Source organism: Seriola lalandi, unplaced genomic scaffold (assembly GCF_002814215.2).
Source record: "Seriola lalandi dorsalis isolate HSWRI2012SDOR001 ecotype SW California unplaced genomic scaffold, Sedor1 jcf7180002054524, whole genome shotgun sequence".
NCBI classification, from domain to species: Eukaryota; Metazoa; Chordata; class Actinopteri; order Carangiformes; family Carangidae; genus Seriola; species Seriola lalandi.
The window spans coordinates 738,992-756,393 of record NW_019525077.1 but is presented as its reverse complement, the minus strand read 5'-3'; the positions used below and the strand labels follow the sequence as shown (position 1 = coordinate 756,393).

The 17,402-nt window shown below is 40.7% G+C and overlaps 1 protein-coding gene across 1 annotated transcript in view; it reads right to left on the bottom strand.

Moving 5' to 3' along the window:
* smarca2 (SWI/SNF related BAF chromatin remodeling complex subunit ATPase 2) overlaps window positions 1-17,149 on the bottom strand; it is a 48,187-nt gene extending 31,038 nt beyond the window's left edge. The window contains exons 1-15 of the mRNA XM_023414430.2: window positions 17,024-17,149; window positions 15,003-15,266; window positions 14,271-14,400; window positions 13,337-13,804; window positions 12,576-12,677; window positions 10,517-10,769; window positions 8,600-8,726; window positions 7,765-7,938; window positions 7,301-7,474; window positions 6,315-6,485; window positions 5,140-5,190; window positions 3,418-3,548; window positions 2,463-2,520; window positions 2,042-2,139; window positions 1,412-1,559 (exon numbers count right to left, since the gene is read on the bottom strand). Coding sequence (XP_023270198.1) covers window positions 1,412-1,559; window positions 2,042-2,139; window positions 2,463-2,520; window positions 3,418-3,548; window positions 5,140-5,190; window positions 6,315-6,485; window positions 7,301-7,474; window positions 7,765-7,938; window positions 8,600-8,726; window positions 10,517-10,769; window positions 12,576-12,677; window positions 13,337-13,804; window positions 14,271-14,400; window positions 15,003-15,236 — 2,319 coding nt within the window. The 5' untranslated portion in view covers window positions 15,237-15,266; window positions 17,024-17,149. The remainder of the gene's footprint in view (window positions 1-1,411; window positions 1,560-2,041; window positions 2,140-2,462; window positions 2,521-3,417; window positions 3,549-5,139; window positions 5,191-6,314; window positions 6,486-7,300; window positions 7,475-7,764; window positions 7,939-8,599; window positions 8,727-10,516; window positions 10,770-12,575; window positions 12,678-13,336; window positions 13,805-14,270; window positions 14,401-15,002; window positions 15,267-17,023) is intronic.
* Between the last annotated feature and the right edge of the window lie 253 nt (window positions 17,150-17,402).

Here is a 17,402-nt window from a genome sequence, read left to right as displayed (position 1 = left end):
TTCACAGTTTTAATGCAGGGCTGTTTTTCAGTCTGAATCACCTGTAAGAATCCAGCAAATACTCACATTTAAGAAGTTGAAACCGGTGAATTTTTTGCTTTAAAAACTGTTTATATTAATGTGGTTATGAAAATTGTTGCCTAATCAATTAATCGACTTGTTTTAGCTCTTGGTGTTTGTCTCTTGTAGCTAAATTAATAAGAGGTTGTCATCTAATTACTAAGTAACCTGATTTAATTGTAAAGTATAATGGCTCTTTAACATTAAACACATACACACACACAAAAACAAAAAATAAATAAATCATAACACATATAAAAACAGGGCTAAGAGTAAGCCAGGAATAATCTAAATAAATCAGCCTTGTTTAGTGGTGGCTGCCGGGCCACACTGAGCAGCCAGGACCAACACAAGCTGTTCAAGAGGGATTGGAAAGCGCTGCTGCTGGCTCCAGCCAAAGTTCCTGGTAGTGCTACACATTTCCAATTACTGAGATCAAACCAAATTCAACAACAAGAGCGACGTCTTGGATTCATCAGACTGGTAAAGGAAACGCTTCCAAAAACCAGTGTTGTGAGACACAATACTGGAAGACGTTATCTATAGGACCGATACTTGCTGCTGCGCCAAGCCTGGTCTCGATGGTCAGGGTGGAAGCTTTACACTCCACTCACGTAACGCACCTACTGGGGACGATAATGACTCACTGTACAGGTCCCAGAACACGACCAGAGCAGAAACAGGAGGCAAAATAACTCTGTCGCCGTGGCGGTGAAGATATCACGCACACATAGATCAGGCAGGGACAGTCGTTACCACGCGTCACACACTGTGGCTCCAAAAACCTCCAAAAAATAAGTCAAGTTAATCCAAGCATGTGACAGCTTGTCGTAGAAGGCGACAACAAAATGAACTCTGTAAGCAGACAACTTGACTCTATTATAAGCAAATTATTTAAACAGCACTTGTATAAGAATGATTGTGTCCCAAGCTCTTTCATCCATAAAAGCTGCTGATCACTGTGACCGTGATCACTATGAGCAGGTTCCACTGTTTATCAAGACATTGGACTGGTTTACATTCATTCATTCAGTTTTTCTATTACAGTCACCTCTGCTCTGTTTGTCAATTCACTGTCATGTGTGAAAATGCAGCTGCTGTTTTTCAAAAGATTTGTTGATTAGTTCAAGGACAATTCATCATTCAAGATTTTAGAAAAAGTTCTTGGAAACATCTTAGCTGCAAAAGAAACAATGAAAAAATAGGAAGAGGATGAAAAAATAAGTGAAAATGAGATTGTGAAAGTGTTTGCTTCTTGTGTTAAACCTGCCTTTTAGCGGATAGCTGATGAACATTTAATCTGAAACCAATTTATAACAAAGTGGAGTACAGTATGTGTGCGTGTGTGTACCTGGTACTGTTTGAGCATGCCGTTGATCAGCAGTGACGACTGCCTCTCCACCCTCTCAATGACAGCGTGGGCCACGCCGTAGTACGACTGGGAGCTGGTTTCTCCAGCGGGAACGCTGTACTCATCATCCACATCCTGCTTGGCCGAACTGAATGTGTGTTTGGTGCAAATAAAAAAAAAGAATGATAATGAAAAATAAGAGAGAGAGCATTTGAAACCTCTCTCACCCAAACTGCACTGTGCTGCTTATTGATTTTAATGATCGGTTTCGACCCTTTTGCTGGGTCTGGTGCCGGGAGCACAGCCTGAGGAAAAGCCTGAGCTCCTCACTAAGGGTCCCCCTGGAAAAGTCTACACTCAGTATGAAGACTACCAGAGCTTTATTAATTCATCTATTTGTTGTACTTTTTTTTTCCTTTTAATTTTGAAGTTTGACTCATTTACCCCCAGATGAGGCTCTGAGTTTGTTTGAAATTGTTTCAAGTCGAAAATGAAAAAATGTGGTGAATCTTTTCGAACAAAAATTACTCCATCAAAAAACACTAAACTTTTTAGAAATTAAGATTAAATTCATTCTCTTATCTTTGTCTCTAACCGGTTCTCGTCAAGTAAAAAGAAGGAATACAGTACTCGATGATGTGCTTGGCGGCCTTCACAGATACTACGTGTCCATTGGCATCGATGATCTTCTTCTCCTCCATTTCTGCCTTGGCCCCGTCCTCTTCCTCCTTTTAAGGCAAAGTTGTGCATACTTAATATAATAATAATAATAATAATAATAATAATAATAATAATAATAACAGCACAGAGAGATCCCAGAAGGAGCTCTGATGGCGATAAAACTAAATCATCATATGTAGCATTATTGACATACAGCTACAGCCCCCTGGTGGATTTTGATGTGTATGTACGTATAGAGTTAGTCTGACTGTCAAGCCGAGATGTACTTTAAATCCCATTTAACCACTTTGTCAGTTTGTATGATGTGGAGAATTGCAGGCTGATCTCAAATCCTCCACTGTTGGAGTTCATTAGTGAGAAAGTCACTGACCTCCTCCTCAAACTCGGAGCCGCTCTCCTCGCTGTCTGACCGCGGGGCCACTTCATACCTGGTTTTCAAAGGTGGAACCGGCAGGAAGAGGAAACAAGGACAACACAAAGTACAGTTACAAAAGGCTGGTTCATTTCTATCCGTCACACAGAAACGTAATGTTCAACCTTCCGTCGAATTTATCCTGTAACGAGCAGCGGTCCCCGAAACAGGCAGGGAAGAGGTTTTATTAAGACTCTGCTTTGGGGGCAAATTCCTGAACATAAATTTTGTCACTGCTCAGGAGGTGCTACTCAATCCAAGCTAGAGGTAATTCAGGTACAACGTGGGGCATCTCTCCATCTATCCGTAGATAGTTTGTAAAGTGTGGTGAGTATTAAATTACATTTCCCAATAATCTTCAGGTCGTGTTTTTTCTCTTTTTCAAAAGAGTAAAGTAGCTCCACTTTTTTCCTTGCTTTTATTCCCACATGTACACTCCACTCTGCACACTCACCTACAAAACACCACATAAAACCACTGCTGTCGGTCACCTTACAGCGTTGCCTTCTCAGTGACGCACACCTGAACCATTCTGGAGAATCAAAGCAGAACCTAGAACCAAGACCTTACAGGTTCTTACAGACTCAGGTTCTGGGAAGTTCCAGAGGAAAAGGCCTATAAAGAGTTACCTTTCAGATGAGATCCTGGTCTCATGACTGTGACCATTTCATCTTAGGTATATCAGTTTTGGCTCATGGACACGTCCGTTAAGGGCTTACGTGAACAATTTCAGCATTTTGTTTCAAGCATTAGTAACAGTGGACTAGTAACAGTAACTAGGTAGCAGAGGCAGCTGTCACCAGCAGAAACTCTCTTATAAACACTTTCCAAAAACACAAACCATAACATCACTTTCATTTAAAAGAGATATCAGAGGTAGACAACCGAACAGTGCAATCATGTGCCTCCTTACCCAGGGTTCATCTCAAGCCAAGCCTCCAGCTGGCTGGATTTGGGAGCATCCGTTCCCTGCAAAACCCTCCCAGTCTCCGTCTGAATCACTTTGACTGGCAGCTCGCTCATTTGGCTGCTCTCGTCCATGGGCTGCAGGAAGACAAACCACATTGAAACATGTGCATTGATAAAACTGAACCACAATATCTTCATTTCATCGGAGATTACAGATTTTTTTCCTGTTTTCATGGCTGCATATGAACAAATTTAAGTACCAGGTGGAGGCTGGATAATAACTGTGAAAACACATGAGAGCGTGTCCCTATAATAACACATAGAAACAAATACTATGATAGAGTAAATTAATTAATTGTCTGCATAATTCTGATGGACCTGAATTAAAGTTTTTGTCCTTGCTTCACTGATTCACCTATTTAAATGGTACCAGAAAATGAAGGAAGGATCATAAATCCCAGTTCCAAACCAATCACCACCACCTTCACTACAATCCAACACTCGGGACTTGGAAAGCCCCCTTTAAAGTCTAACAACCACTGGGATATTGTTTCCTCCATAATTGGCCTTCAAGGCGTATCTCTTTCTGACAGCAGACAAAGGAGGAGAACGCAATTAAAAGCTGTGGGCAGCTTTGAATGAGAACAAATGCTGCAGATTTCTGTTTGGTTTTACAACATAATTTACAAGATGTTTGATTTGCTTCTGTTTGACGATCACTCAGCGTCCAGCTCATCTCTGAGAGGATAAATAATGTTTGTCTGATTTGTTGTTCACATTATTATTTTTATTTTTTTTCATTTCTGTCAGAGCACATTTTGAAGGAAGAGGTGGAGTGAAAGTTTGGTTTCACAGCAGCCGCAATGCAAGTATCAGTGAAAGCAGGAGAGCAATAAATATCGTTATTACAAGTTAAACATCCTCTGAGGGCAAATTTACAGCCTGAGATCCAGCTGTGAATTTAGATAGAAAAGTGAAACCTGAAACACCCTTTAAACCTGTAATAACTGATTTGGGGGAAGTGGAAACAAGCTGTAAACACAGCAATGACATATCATTGCCGAAGTTGATTTAGTGGACTTGTTAGCAAACCACATCCAGCAGTTACAGTCATGTTTGTGTCATCTGGTGAAACTAAGTCCAGTGTTCCCTCTCTTTTAGCTCTGTTGAGCTTTATATAATAGCCAGGTTTACATTGCAGTTTTGCGCAACATACAAGCAATTTTTAAGAAAAGTTGACAAAACACAATTTGCTCTCTTGCGATATCATTCCAATTAAACATGAAAATGGATTTCCAGCAGTCTGCCTCGTGGTTAGAACCGGCTCCCTGGGGCCTGATACAGCAGCAGGCGCCACGACTTGAATGCGAAAAAAGTGTTTTTCCTTTCAGTTTTGCAAAATATTGGTGATTAGTCTGAAAAACCATCTCTTCTTTTTGATATTTGACAGTTTTTTTGTTTTTTTTCGAAAATTCATGTGTTTCCATTACTCGTTTTTAAGTCTTGTTTTTTTCCCACAGCTTGTGCGACAATAAGCTTGTTACACTTAAGCTTGTTAAGCTTGTTCACTTGTTATACCACTGTGTAAAGCCAAGGATAGCTACCCTTTAAACAGACATCTAAGACAGCTACATAATAATGTTCATTGCCAGAATGGGGGGGGGGGGGGAACACACTACCAACAAATAGAAAATATAACAACATACAGTACAGCAGTGTAGCTTACCTCTCCATCAGGGCCTATGGCGCTGGTGCCTTCACCATCTCCATCCACCTTCTACACATCAAACACATAAAAAACAATTCAGCTGGCACATTGTAAACGTTTTCATTTTCTACAGGGTATGTTCTAAGTAGAAGTGTGCATGAAGCATGAAGTGATATCTCAGTAATAGTGCTTTTATAATGGGTGGTTTTGGTTGCTTTTAATGGCATTTTAATGGCATGGAGCTCTCCAACTGGATTATTAAAGGTTATCTGTGGTACTCTGTTTACCTTCTGAGTTGAAACTGAAATAATTTTCTTAGATGCTATTCCCAGAATCATCATTACACAAAGTGAGGTATTACACACAGTATGTGGTTACAGAAAAAGCCTTTTTCAAATGGCTAACATCAGTGTCAAGGATGTCAGACCCAGCGTAGTGAATGACTGAGAGTCTGCAGGTGTTTGTTCCAGCCAATGACAACACCTGATTAGTTCTGCCTCTCTGACAGCAAGGTGTGAAATCATCTGGGATAGCATGAACTCTGAGCCCATCATGTGGCTGAGTCCGAGACCATTTCGAGACCCTTCACAGCGTTTTCCTGTCATTTACGGTCACGTACTCTCCTCTGTTTTCTGTTTCACCGTGTGTGTCTTAACCATTGCCCACAAACACTGAGCAGAGGAGAGACAGGTTGACAACTCATTACATCGAGTGCAATAACAGCTTTCCAAAAAGTGTTATAAACCTAGTCCTATAAACCCAAAGATGGACAGACAGTGATTCCAAAAGTCTGAAAGTCAGGGCGAAATATCAGTGTTGCAGATCAAAGCAGCTGACGGCAGTGAGAGCAGCTCTCCAGCTCCACCCTCCAAAACCGCCAACCTAGTCACGCCTGGTAATAACCACACTGTCATTTTGACAGGAACCGTGATACAGAATAATTCATGTCACATTGAACTGTCCTCTGTCGTCTGGACCCACTGACACTGAAACACCATGAACACCAACCATCTTATTATGTGTTTGACAGGATTTTGACAAATATTTTTTTTAAATAATCTAGTGCTTCAGCCACGTTCTAATAAACCATTTTGCCATTTTTCCATCTTCTGTAGGAAAGAGGGTTTCATGGGTTGTTTTTATCTAAACAGAAAAAAAACACAAATTCACCATGTGAACATTTCTCTTCTCACCTTCTTTTTCTTCTTTCTCTTCTTCTTCTCCTTGGCAGCTTGGGCGGCTTTGTGTTCATACACCAGGGTGGTGAGGTTGGCCACGTATTCATCCGTCTGCTGCAGCAAGTAGGCCAGACGCTTGTCTTTCTTTTGATCGATCAGTTTTCGGTAGCCTTCCTCATCTTCTGCCTAAGAGGGGGATGGTGAGAGGAGGTTAATGGTGGAAGAGGACCGGAGCTCCATGAGGAAAATAATCTTCAAAATATTATATACAGCTTGATAATATTCATTCAAAGCTAGTCTGTCTACGCTTTATTTGAATAGTGCAGCGCTAGTGTGCTGACACATCATTACAATTACCAGATCAGCGCTGGTACAAATATCTTCCTTATGTAATGGATCGGTTATCAATACCTATCCACATTATATATTGTCACTTAGATCATAAACTCTGACCAGGAAACCAAAAACAAAAGTTCAACACTGTCTGTCACTCATACTCTCTCTTTTCTGAAACCTATGACACACCATTCACAGTCAACTCCTACAGTCAGTCATGTTGTGCTTGCTCCGTTTGAACTTGGCAGCGGCCTAACGATGGCGATGTTCGATAAAGATGAGGCAGATTCTTTACCAGAGAGCAATGGCCTGATCTTCAGTCCACATTTGAAGTTTTATAAACAAAGACAGGTTCCTTTCATTTGAAGTGTTTGCTGTGTTTACCATTCGCCCCCCAACTTTGGAAAGCATGTCGAGGTATGTAACATTTGTTTAATTCCAGATAAACAGGCTTTTCATTCTACAGATTCTACAGTCAGTCAGTAAATTGTTTCAGAGACATAAAAAGTGCTTTCAAAAGCAAGTTCTCTAGTACCTTAACTCAAGTAAAAATTTGACTGCACAACTTTGAACTCTGAAAAAGCTCAAGTGTGAAGCTTCTAGGACTGTTGCACGTTTATGTCTAAAAGAGGTGATACCATTTATTTAGACTTTCAGGTTCTTACCATGAGTCTCCTCATCCTCTCCTTCTCGATTCTCTCGGTCTCCTTCTTCTGCTCCCGCTCCGTGTTGGTGTGCCAGTTGGCGATGGCTCTGGTGAGTTTCTGGATCTTCCCGGAAACTGAGCGGTGATACTCTTTGAAGTCCTTAGCATGCTGAAGAATGCTGTTGAGATATTCCTGAAAAACAAGTATAAATACTACTTTGACAACACAAGAAAAATCATTAGGCGCCATGTTACCAGAATCAACTTTTTTTGTCAGTTTGTAAATCACTTTTGACAGATTCATGTCAACATGCGGGGACTGTTTGATGCTGCCGCCTTGTTCTCAGCTTTCTATAACTGTTTTCTCTTCTTCATCTTAACATTTTCTGTTGCAGCTACAGAAAACAAATTGTGAAGTTTTCTTTAAACATCAGCTCAGAGTAACGATTTCAACAATTTCAGTACAAACACCGAGGGGCTCACCTGATGTTTCTGTCTGCGCTTCTTTTCCTGCTCGAGCTTCTGCTGCTTCTCCAGCTTCTCAGTCATGCGTGCCTCCCTCAGCGTCTGCCGCTTGCTGCGTCTGTAAGCCTTTGAGTTGAGGGCCGTCTCCAGGGTTGTGTCTCGCCTCATACACGCCACCACGTCCTGTCTCAGCTGGAGATACGCACAGGTTGCACATCAAATTCAGTTTGTAGGTAGACTGATACCGTCAAAACACTGCATCTTAACAGTAAATAGAGCGGAGAATAACACAGCAACTAATGAGGCGTCGTGAAACTTTTGACATGGCCGTAAACTTTTCGTTCAAGAATGACTTGAGGTTATTTTTTTTAAAACTTGGTGTTATGTCACTGACAGGTTGCTGATAATTTCATAAGCAAATATTACAATATAAAAATATTATTAAATCTGGAGACGTCCTGCAAAAACAAAATACAATCCATATGAAATTAAATGACTTCCGTTCTATCTGCAGGAGTTTATTTTGTAATATCTATAATACAAACTTTACTGTTTCAATATCTTAACTGTCTAATTTGTAGAAACATCATTTTCATGAAGGAAAAAAATAACCAATTTCATGTCACTCTTTTAACCAATCTGGCTCAATTTAGTCCATAAAGAATAATCTCAGGAAACCTGGTGTGGATTCAATGAGCATCAGTCAATGTTAAAAGTACTGCACTCTTATAGCACTTGCTGGGCTGTTGACAATAAAAACGGTGAAGTGAAGTTATTCTAGGTGTGGCTTTACATTTATGTAGTCACACTGAACATGAAACATGAAACATGAAACACGGCGGCCGTTGTGTACCTGCCGCTGGAAGTTGAGTAGTCGCAGCGCCTTGAGCTCGACTGTGGCTTTAGTCCTCAGGTCAGGAGGCAGGGAGCCCGGCAGACTCTCCAGTTCCTGGATGCGATGTGCAATCCGAGCCTGCAACCTGAAGAACATCAAGAGGACATTTAATCAGTGAAATTATTCGGTCTGCAACTAATAATTATATTCATTATTTTTAAGGATTTGTTGGTAAATAAAATGTCTTAAGAGTTATTGTCTTAAAATGGCTGCTGAATATATTTTAATTATCATGATATAAAACAGAAGAGTCAGGCTGCTGTCAGTTGAATTATTACAACTACTCACAGCTGCATCATTTTACACAGAGAATTGATAGCCTGTAAACATTTACAAACCCAGTCCTGTGTTGATCAGCTGAATGACTGAATTGATTAACTGGTTAATTATTGGCTAAAATGACACATATCAGATCAGTGGCAGCGGTAGCATTGTGGAAGTTCCCGGTATCCTTAACAGGGTCATGTTAATTTATTCTACATTAGAGAAATAAATCTGCTGTATAGTGATGCAATCTGTTTTAAATCTTTCACTCAGCTGTGCTCAGTAACTTTACTTTGAAAAGTACTTTTCTGTTCCACTTGGTTGTGCATGATAGACAGACACAACAGCCACTTTACAGGGACTCCTTTTAACTTTGGTTACCCACTGTGCCGAGTGTCACCTGCTGTAGCGGTTTTTCGACAAGAGGAGTTGCAATTTATGGGAAACTGTGAGTGCGAGTCAAATTTTTCAAGCTTTGGCCCGCTCCTATATTTGGGTGTCCTGACATTTATGATGAAAGAACGCTTTACGTTTACTCAGTTTCAGTCAGGACTATGTGGGGAAAGCAGACAGCCTGTAACAAGACATTAAACATGCATATTTTGTAATATTCTCATTTTGTTTACCTCACCTCACACTAACCCAAGGGAGCAGTGTATAATAATTTATAACCTCTGATATTATCTTTTTGATTATACAACTGCCCAGGTGCCTCCGATGTGTATTCAAAAATTATTACAGTTGGCACAACAGATGTTTCACAGAGGTGCTGTAAGCTGAAATGGCCTAATAAGACAGACAAACTGAGGAGAGTTCAGCGCTCTCTCGTCTCCGAGAATATCTTGACCAAACAGCTTGTCAAGGCTGATATGAGAACACGAAGAGGGGATCATCAAAACAAGCGTCTGAAGTTGTATGAAGAAAAACATCTCCTGCTAGGATCTTTACTCACATACCTACTAAGAGGCATAAAGATAATGAAAATAATTTCTACGTTAGGAGAAAATATCAGACTCCACCATGTACAAGAACGTATGAGCTTCACATACTTCAGAGGTGCAAAGTAGGGAGATATGCACAGAGATTACTGGATCTCAATTAGGGCTGGGCAATTAACCATAAAAGTATCAAAATCGACATTTGCAACCTATAACTGTCTCAATCTTGCTCATGTCGATTAATTCAGTTAATACTTTCCCAAATGTGTGTGTTTATGAACAGTCCCCTTAAAAAATACAGTAACGTGTCTCAACCCCATTCAACTAACATTAGGCCACGTTCACTCAGAGCACAAACAACGACCCTCAACCCGAGCAACTTCTACCCTATTTGCAATTGAGGTAAAAGTTTGAAATAATCAGGATATTGATTTGAAGTCATGTCGCCCAGGCCTAACCTTAATATAGAAAATCACTTACATACTATCTCTTGCTACTGAGCTGCAGAAAAGGGGGAGTTTACATTGCAACTCTGTCTAAAAAGCAGTATTTCATGTTTGTTTCAAAAAGTTAAAGGCTGACATTTGAACCTCTTGACATTTTGTAAGTTTGCTCACCTGAAATCATTTGAATTGAATGAAGAAAATTATCCATGTGTGATATCTGTAAATACCTGTACTCTCTCTCCTGCAGGATCCCCACTGGATCCAAGCCCTGGGGCTTCTGGATCGGCGTGACACGGTTCTGCTTCTGCTGCATCTGTAGCATGGGGGACACCTGCTGCCCGGGAGGCTGAGGGGTCACCGAGCTGCCTGGCATGGGCCCAGCTGGCACAGCAGTGGCCTGGGGTGGTGCAGGGGATGGGCGTCCACTGGGCGCAGGGGTGAGGTGCTTCTGAGCGTTGGCTTGACTGTCACCACCCTGAGCTGGAGACCAAAGACTGTTACTGGGGCAGTTCTCAGTAGGGTAGGGCAGGTTGACAACGACATGATCAGAATAAATGATTGACGAGTTCATATAAACCAGGTTTTCCTCAGTTCCATCAAATACAAACCAGATTATACTGATTTGCAAAGCACCAGACACTTGCACATAACAGCACTGGCCTTTCTCCCTCCCAGACCCAGCTCCGGGAAGACTCCCTCAATTCCCTGACAATCTAAGGTCACCCCTCAATCTAAACCCTGATGTCTCTGAAACGCTGTGAATCTGGTTCCTCACATGGGAGTAATATGCGACCAGAGACCCCTCCAGGAACTGTTGTTGTTTTGACTTCCTATTATTCCGATTTATTCAGTTTTAAATTGACCTCATTGGGAATCTAGATATTTTTCTTTTCGTAAATTTGGGGTTTGTATTTATTTATTATTTATCAATCGGGGCTTTGTATTTATTTACTTATTTCTGACTTTCTTCAAACATTTGTTGTAAGATGCTTGTTTATTGAACCAATATCCTGTGCTTATACTTGTGGAATTTGAGTGGTGAGTATAAATTATGATTGTGAATGAAGCCTCCAAACAGAGAATCCATGTATTTGTGACATACAGAATATTATAGTATACTTTTTCCCACAGCCATATTATTATTATGAATCATTAAATAAAGCTGATCGATGTGCAAGGTACAAGATCTACCAAAACTACCAGGATAAAAGCACTTATAGATTTATACTAGACTGATGCAGACACATGGGAAAAGCCTGTTTGTTGCTTGTGTGTGTGGGTGAAGTTTGAAGCTTTGAGAGGTGCAGAAAACTGGGTGGTGAACTCAATGAATTATCTAGAGGCAGATCACTCCTTTAATATTAATGAAAGCTATGATCATTCCACCAGGGACCTCATGAGGTTTAATGTTAAAAAAATATATATTAAAAAAACAAAAACTTGCTTCAAACCCTTGAAAATCAAACACTACATTTTTAATGCCATCAATAGGATAATAAAACTGGGGAGCTTCTTCTTTGGCAAAGAAAAGGAGATTTTATTAGACTTGCAGACTTTGATGTTTCATCCTACTGGGAATTTATTTCACTATAAAATGTATTAATCATAACATTTCTCCCGAATTACTGCGGTGTTGTTGCTGTATTGTACATCTCCCAGGTAGGATTTGTGTCTTGTTCATCGACATTCTCACTTGTTTCTGACTTTGAGAGAAAATTATTGTTGACCAGGCAACATATGCAAATTATGTATCAGGGTAGATTTCTGTCTTTACAGCAGGAGATAATGTGGCATCTTCAGAGCTGGTGCTGTTACACTGTATTTGAAGTAAGTCTTGGATTGAAGCATCTTTCTTGTCCTTTATTGTCCTTTCCACCAATTCGAACCCAGGTGCTTGTTCTGGGCTGGTGGACTGCCGCCATAGAGCCACGTCATTACGTCACTGTATGCATACATGTCTCTGCTTTCCCAGCAACGCTAGCGCCAAGCACAGCAACAACAGATGGCAGACTACATAGTCTGTTTTCGGGTGTTGCTCCTGCCTTTGTCCGCCTACATTGGCATCCAAACGTTTTGATGTTTATTTTGAATATTTCAAAATTAAAAAAAAAAAAAAAATGGCAGTCACGAACCAGCCCCTTGAACTGCCTTGAGAATCTCATACAAGACTACACATCAAACAGCTGGACGCAACATGGTCAGTCTCAAACCTCTCTCTCCTACACTGGATTATGATGTGTGGAATGAAAAAGCCAAAGCTATTATGAACATGTACACAGTTCTTACCATCAGACCAAGGCTTGGGTCCTGTGCTCTGATTGTGGCCTTGCATGGCTGGAGTTGGGCAGGGACTTGACTGGGGTCCACCTATAGGTGCCATTGCCATACCTTTCAACAGGATAGAAGTTTTCTATATTATTCCTCTGTCTGTTTTGTGACATAAACAGATAAAATCTGCCTGTGATGGGTTGAGTGATTTTACTCATTTGTTCTTGTAAACAATCAACTGAAAATACATTTTTTTTGAAGGAATGAAAGAATTCCTGCTTCTCAAAATGTTAGAATTTGATCTTTGTTTTATATGACAGTAAAATGGAGAAACAAATGTTTATGTTTATGTTTAATTGATCATTTTTTCTTTTCAGGGTAGAAAACCCTGGTCACATTTTAGGTCATTTGCCACAAAAGAGCCACAGAAAATAGTAAAATAATAACAGTGATAAAAGCACCACCTGAGAGAAATCTGATAAAATATGAGATTATAATAATTTCTGGTTTTAGGATGCAACAGACGCAAAACACATTTTTTCAATGCACACATTGTTCATGACAGAGTACATCAGCTGTCAGGTCATATTACAGGTATTCACACTCTTAGGTCAGAACAAAGCCACATTAAGACATGAACTCCATATCCGTACTTTGAGGTGGCCTTGTTCACATTAAAGTGGCAAGGGTGTCAGATCTGCTGCATCAGACAAAGTCAACACTGATTCACTTGCTCATTATAAAGCAGTTTGTATCACTGTTAAACTGGATCTGCCTACCTGGAGGCCTGTTGTAAGGACTGGCACTAGGTGCTGGCTGCTGCTGCTGCTGCTGCTGCTGCTGCTGCTGCTGCTGCTGTTGTTGTTGTTGTTGTTGCTGCTGCTGCTGCTGCTGTTGCTGCTGTTGCTGTTGCTGCTGCATTGTGGGTAGGCTCCTCTTGCCCTGAACAGCCAGTTGGAGGTTTTCAGGCAGGGGTTGCCCACGGCCCAGGATCTTGTAGGCGAGGATCTGAGCTCTGAGCTGCTGCAGCTGGACCGGGCTGAAAGCAGAAGGTCCCCGTCCCTGCTGGGCCATGTTGGACATGTTGGACATGTTGGACATGCCTCCCTGTGGATCCATGGGCATCATAGGGCCTGACTGTGAGGGAGGCATGTGGGGCGGCGTGGGTCCCCCACCTCCTCCTCCTGACATGGGGCTAGAAGCATGCTCATGGACACCCATAGGGGATGGATGGGGAGACATGTATCCTAAAGCAGACAGGAAAGAGTTTAATTTTACCCAAAAATCCCACTGGTACCTTTTAAGCAGAAGTTTCTAACCTGGAGGTCAGAGCCCATGTAACGGATCTTACAATAAATCAAAGGAGTCACAAGATTATTAGCAAGACAGAAAAACAGAAAATACATGTTTTCTGAGACAAAACTGGGCATTTGTTGAAATGTTTACTCTAAAACTTGCCTGGAAAAATATGACTTTAAAAAGGTATTTAAATAAAAGGAATAATTACAATTTGGTTGATCTGATAATATTCTGTAGACATGTGAAGGGGAATTGCTTTAGTGGGTCACAAGCCTAAAAGGTTGACAAGACTGCCATCAAGTATTGATGAAGTTTCTGATCCTACTGAGCAAAAAAAGGTTTTCTGTAAAAAACTCAAACTAATAAAACAATGAGCCCACTACTTTTAGTTTTAAAAACAAAGCAGAACAACACCTTGGCTGTGTTGGTCCATAGGACTCTGTGGAGGCCCCATCCCACTGTGCAGAGATCTCATCCCCACACCTTTCATGTGACCAAAGTGCATCGCGTCTGCCATTGTCTTATCATTCATCCCCTCCATGGGCTAAAAATAAAAAAAAATCTTTAAGTTTCACACGAATTCATTAATACAATGTGTTCAGAAAGTATTCAGACCCCTTCAATCTTTACACAATGTTTTTGTTATGTTGCTGACCTATGCTAAAAAATAATCATAAAAATACTTTGTTTTTATTTTAACATAAGGTTGCATCTTAAAAATGTGAAGAGTGAAGGTGTCTGAAAACTTTGTGAATGCACTGAACAACACATTTTCTCGCCAAACTGTAGTTTCTAACCAAACCTTGGAATCAATACCCACAAAAATGAACACTGTCTGTCAATCAAACGTTGCGTTGAGCAAAATGTATTTTCTTTATTCATCTTAGGTCATTACAATGTCAAAAAGGGGATCAGAGAGCTGAACGGGTAAGAAGATGATAAAAAACAGCAGAGACATACTGACACTTATAGATTCCTCCATTTTACCATTTTTGTCATAAACACATAACAAAAAAAACATTTAAAAAAAACCACAAAGACAATTGCAATGTTTCTATATAACTATATATATGCTATATAGTTTGGTACTTCTCTAATCCATTATCTTTTTATTCAGCAGTGATAGCAGCTGCAGGTATACTATACCTTGTGCATAGGATACATGCTGTCCTGAGAGTAATCACTTTGCCCCTGGCCCTGCATGCCATGAGGTGCATTGGGTGTTCCAGGTCCAGGACTGGGTCCCATCATACTGTGAACAGAGCCTGGTGAGGGGTCCGGTCCAGGGCTGGGGCCCAAGATGGGCCCTGGGGATAGACCTGCCCCCGGAGAAGGGCCAGGATGGGACATACCACCTGACGTGTCTGAGGGGGTGGACATCTACTGAACTGCTGGTGGGACACCAGACAGCTAAGAGGGGAAAAAAGGAAGAACATGATTTTACTGCCACAATAAAATTGAATATTATTAACACTGTTATTGTATTTTAAAATTTTGTTTGAATTGTCTGCACTCTTTATTACACAGCAGTTTCCTTCAACAGGATTATGTTGTATAGACATATTTTAACAAAAAATCCATTTAATCAATGAACACATAAATCAGGGGGAGGTCCTTGTGGCCTAGTAGTTAAGATGTGTGCCATGTACTGTGACTGACTTTTGTTGCATGCCATTACCCCTCTCCACTGTCCACTGTCAATAATATCGGAATCATGGGCAGTGCTTCATATAGGCAGAGTGTGCAGCTTAAGACCTGACACATGCTTTAATTTAATTTCCAGTAAAACAAAAACAAAAAAAAATACATAAACTAACTTTCAAGTCTAATTTTGAACCAGAAAAAGCCTTGAGTAACAACAACAACATCAACCATAACATATACATTACTGTGCAAACTGTTTCAGGCACTTTAGATGTTTAGATTCTTATCCATCATGGAGTGTAATCAGAGAGGCGTGATTATGTCCCTAATTCATTCTGCAGCAGGACAAGCCCAGACACACAGACAGACTCATAAACAACTGCAGTATCTTCAGCGACAAGAGGAACAAGGAGTCCTGCAACCGGTGGTCTGAACCCCACAGAGCCCTGATCTCAACATCATGGAGTCAGGGATCACATGAAGAGACAGAAGACACTGAGACCTGGAACAACCTACCTACCAAGTACCTGAAAAACTGTGAACAGATGTACAGAGAGGAACTGGGGCTGTTTTAAATGCAAAGAGTGGTCACAGAAACTAAGATTAAGGCTTTTTTTCTGCACTCTGCATGAAGTTCACTGATGACTAAAAACTATTCGTGGTGCTGCAACCTTAATGCTAACAAGAAAATACCATCCACTATTGTATCAGCCTGACTGACCACTTTTGTCAAATTAGATATTGTCAATCTTTTACTTTCTGCTGTCAAACCTCAGAGCCATAACTGCTCCTGCACAGGACTGTTGCCCAAATGCAGATATCAGACCTATTTGCCTCACCTGACGTTACACTTAAAATACATAGATTCTTTCCGTTATGAGCATAACACAATGGCCCATCTCCGATATGCTACAGTAAGCCTGTCGGTATCGTAATTACTAATGACTACTGTAAATGCTCAACCAATTACCATTTTTTGATAAAAACAGACAGTATTGAACTTACAGCAATAAAATAAATGTCTCCTTGCCACTGACAAATAATAAATAGCGCGATTTAAATGATATAAGTAGGCTAGCGTTAGCGCTGTATCGTTGTTGTCTGTCAATCTCTGTGCCGTTCAGTTCAGTTCTGTGCAACCAACTCTGACTAAATCATGGCTTCCCCAAAACTGGTGGCCATCACGGATATGCCATCAAAAATCAAACTTTAGCTGAAAGTCACGCGCCTGACATGACTTTGGCGACATCTGTAGAGGCAGCGATTGACTTTAATATAAAATAGAGAAGCCCAAAGTTTCACGGAACAAACAACATGGACGCTTTTGAGCGTTTAGTTTTGCTTGATCTTCGGGGAACTTAGCTAACCGCTAGCTGCAGCTAGTTAGCTTAGCAACTAGTCTGCTAGCTCTGGTTAGAGACTCAACCGAACTGTGTCCTGTCAGAAAGTTCGGACCGTTAGCAGAACCCTGAGTTGTTACATGCCAGTATTTATCAAATATGTAGCGCCGTTAGTTAAATTACCTTTCGGCTGAACTGAAACTGCTCACAATAAGGTGAATATATTATAATGTTTCTTCAAAATATGACTGCTGTCCATAAGTTCACTCCCCCTCCGTGTTGTTTTGCTGACATGCTAAAGTTTTTTTTTGTCACCATTATTGATTTGTCAACGTCACCGGAAATCCCGCCTACCTCCACAGTGATTGGTTGGACCACACGTCATTCACTTTCACTTTCATCATTGTGTTTCTTGGGCGTGTAGCTGCAACTTTCTGGTATCTGTAGTGTCTGTAGCTGCAAACAAGACAATCTCACACTTGTATAAAAGTTTACTACAAACTATGAGATCTTATTTGGAGTCACAACCATGATGAATTTAAAACAGTCTCGTATTATCTTG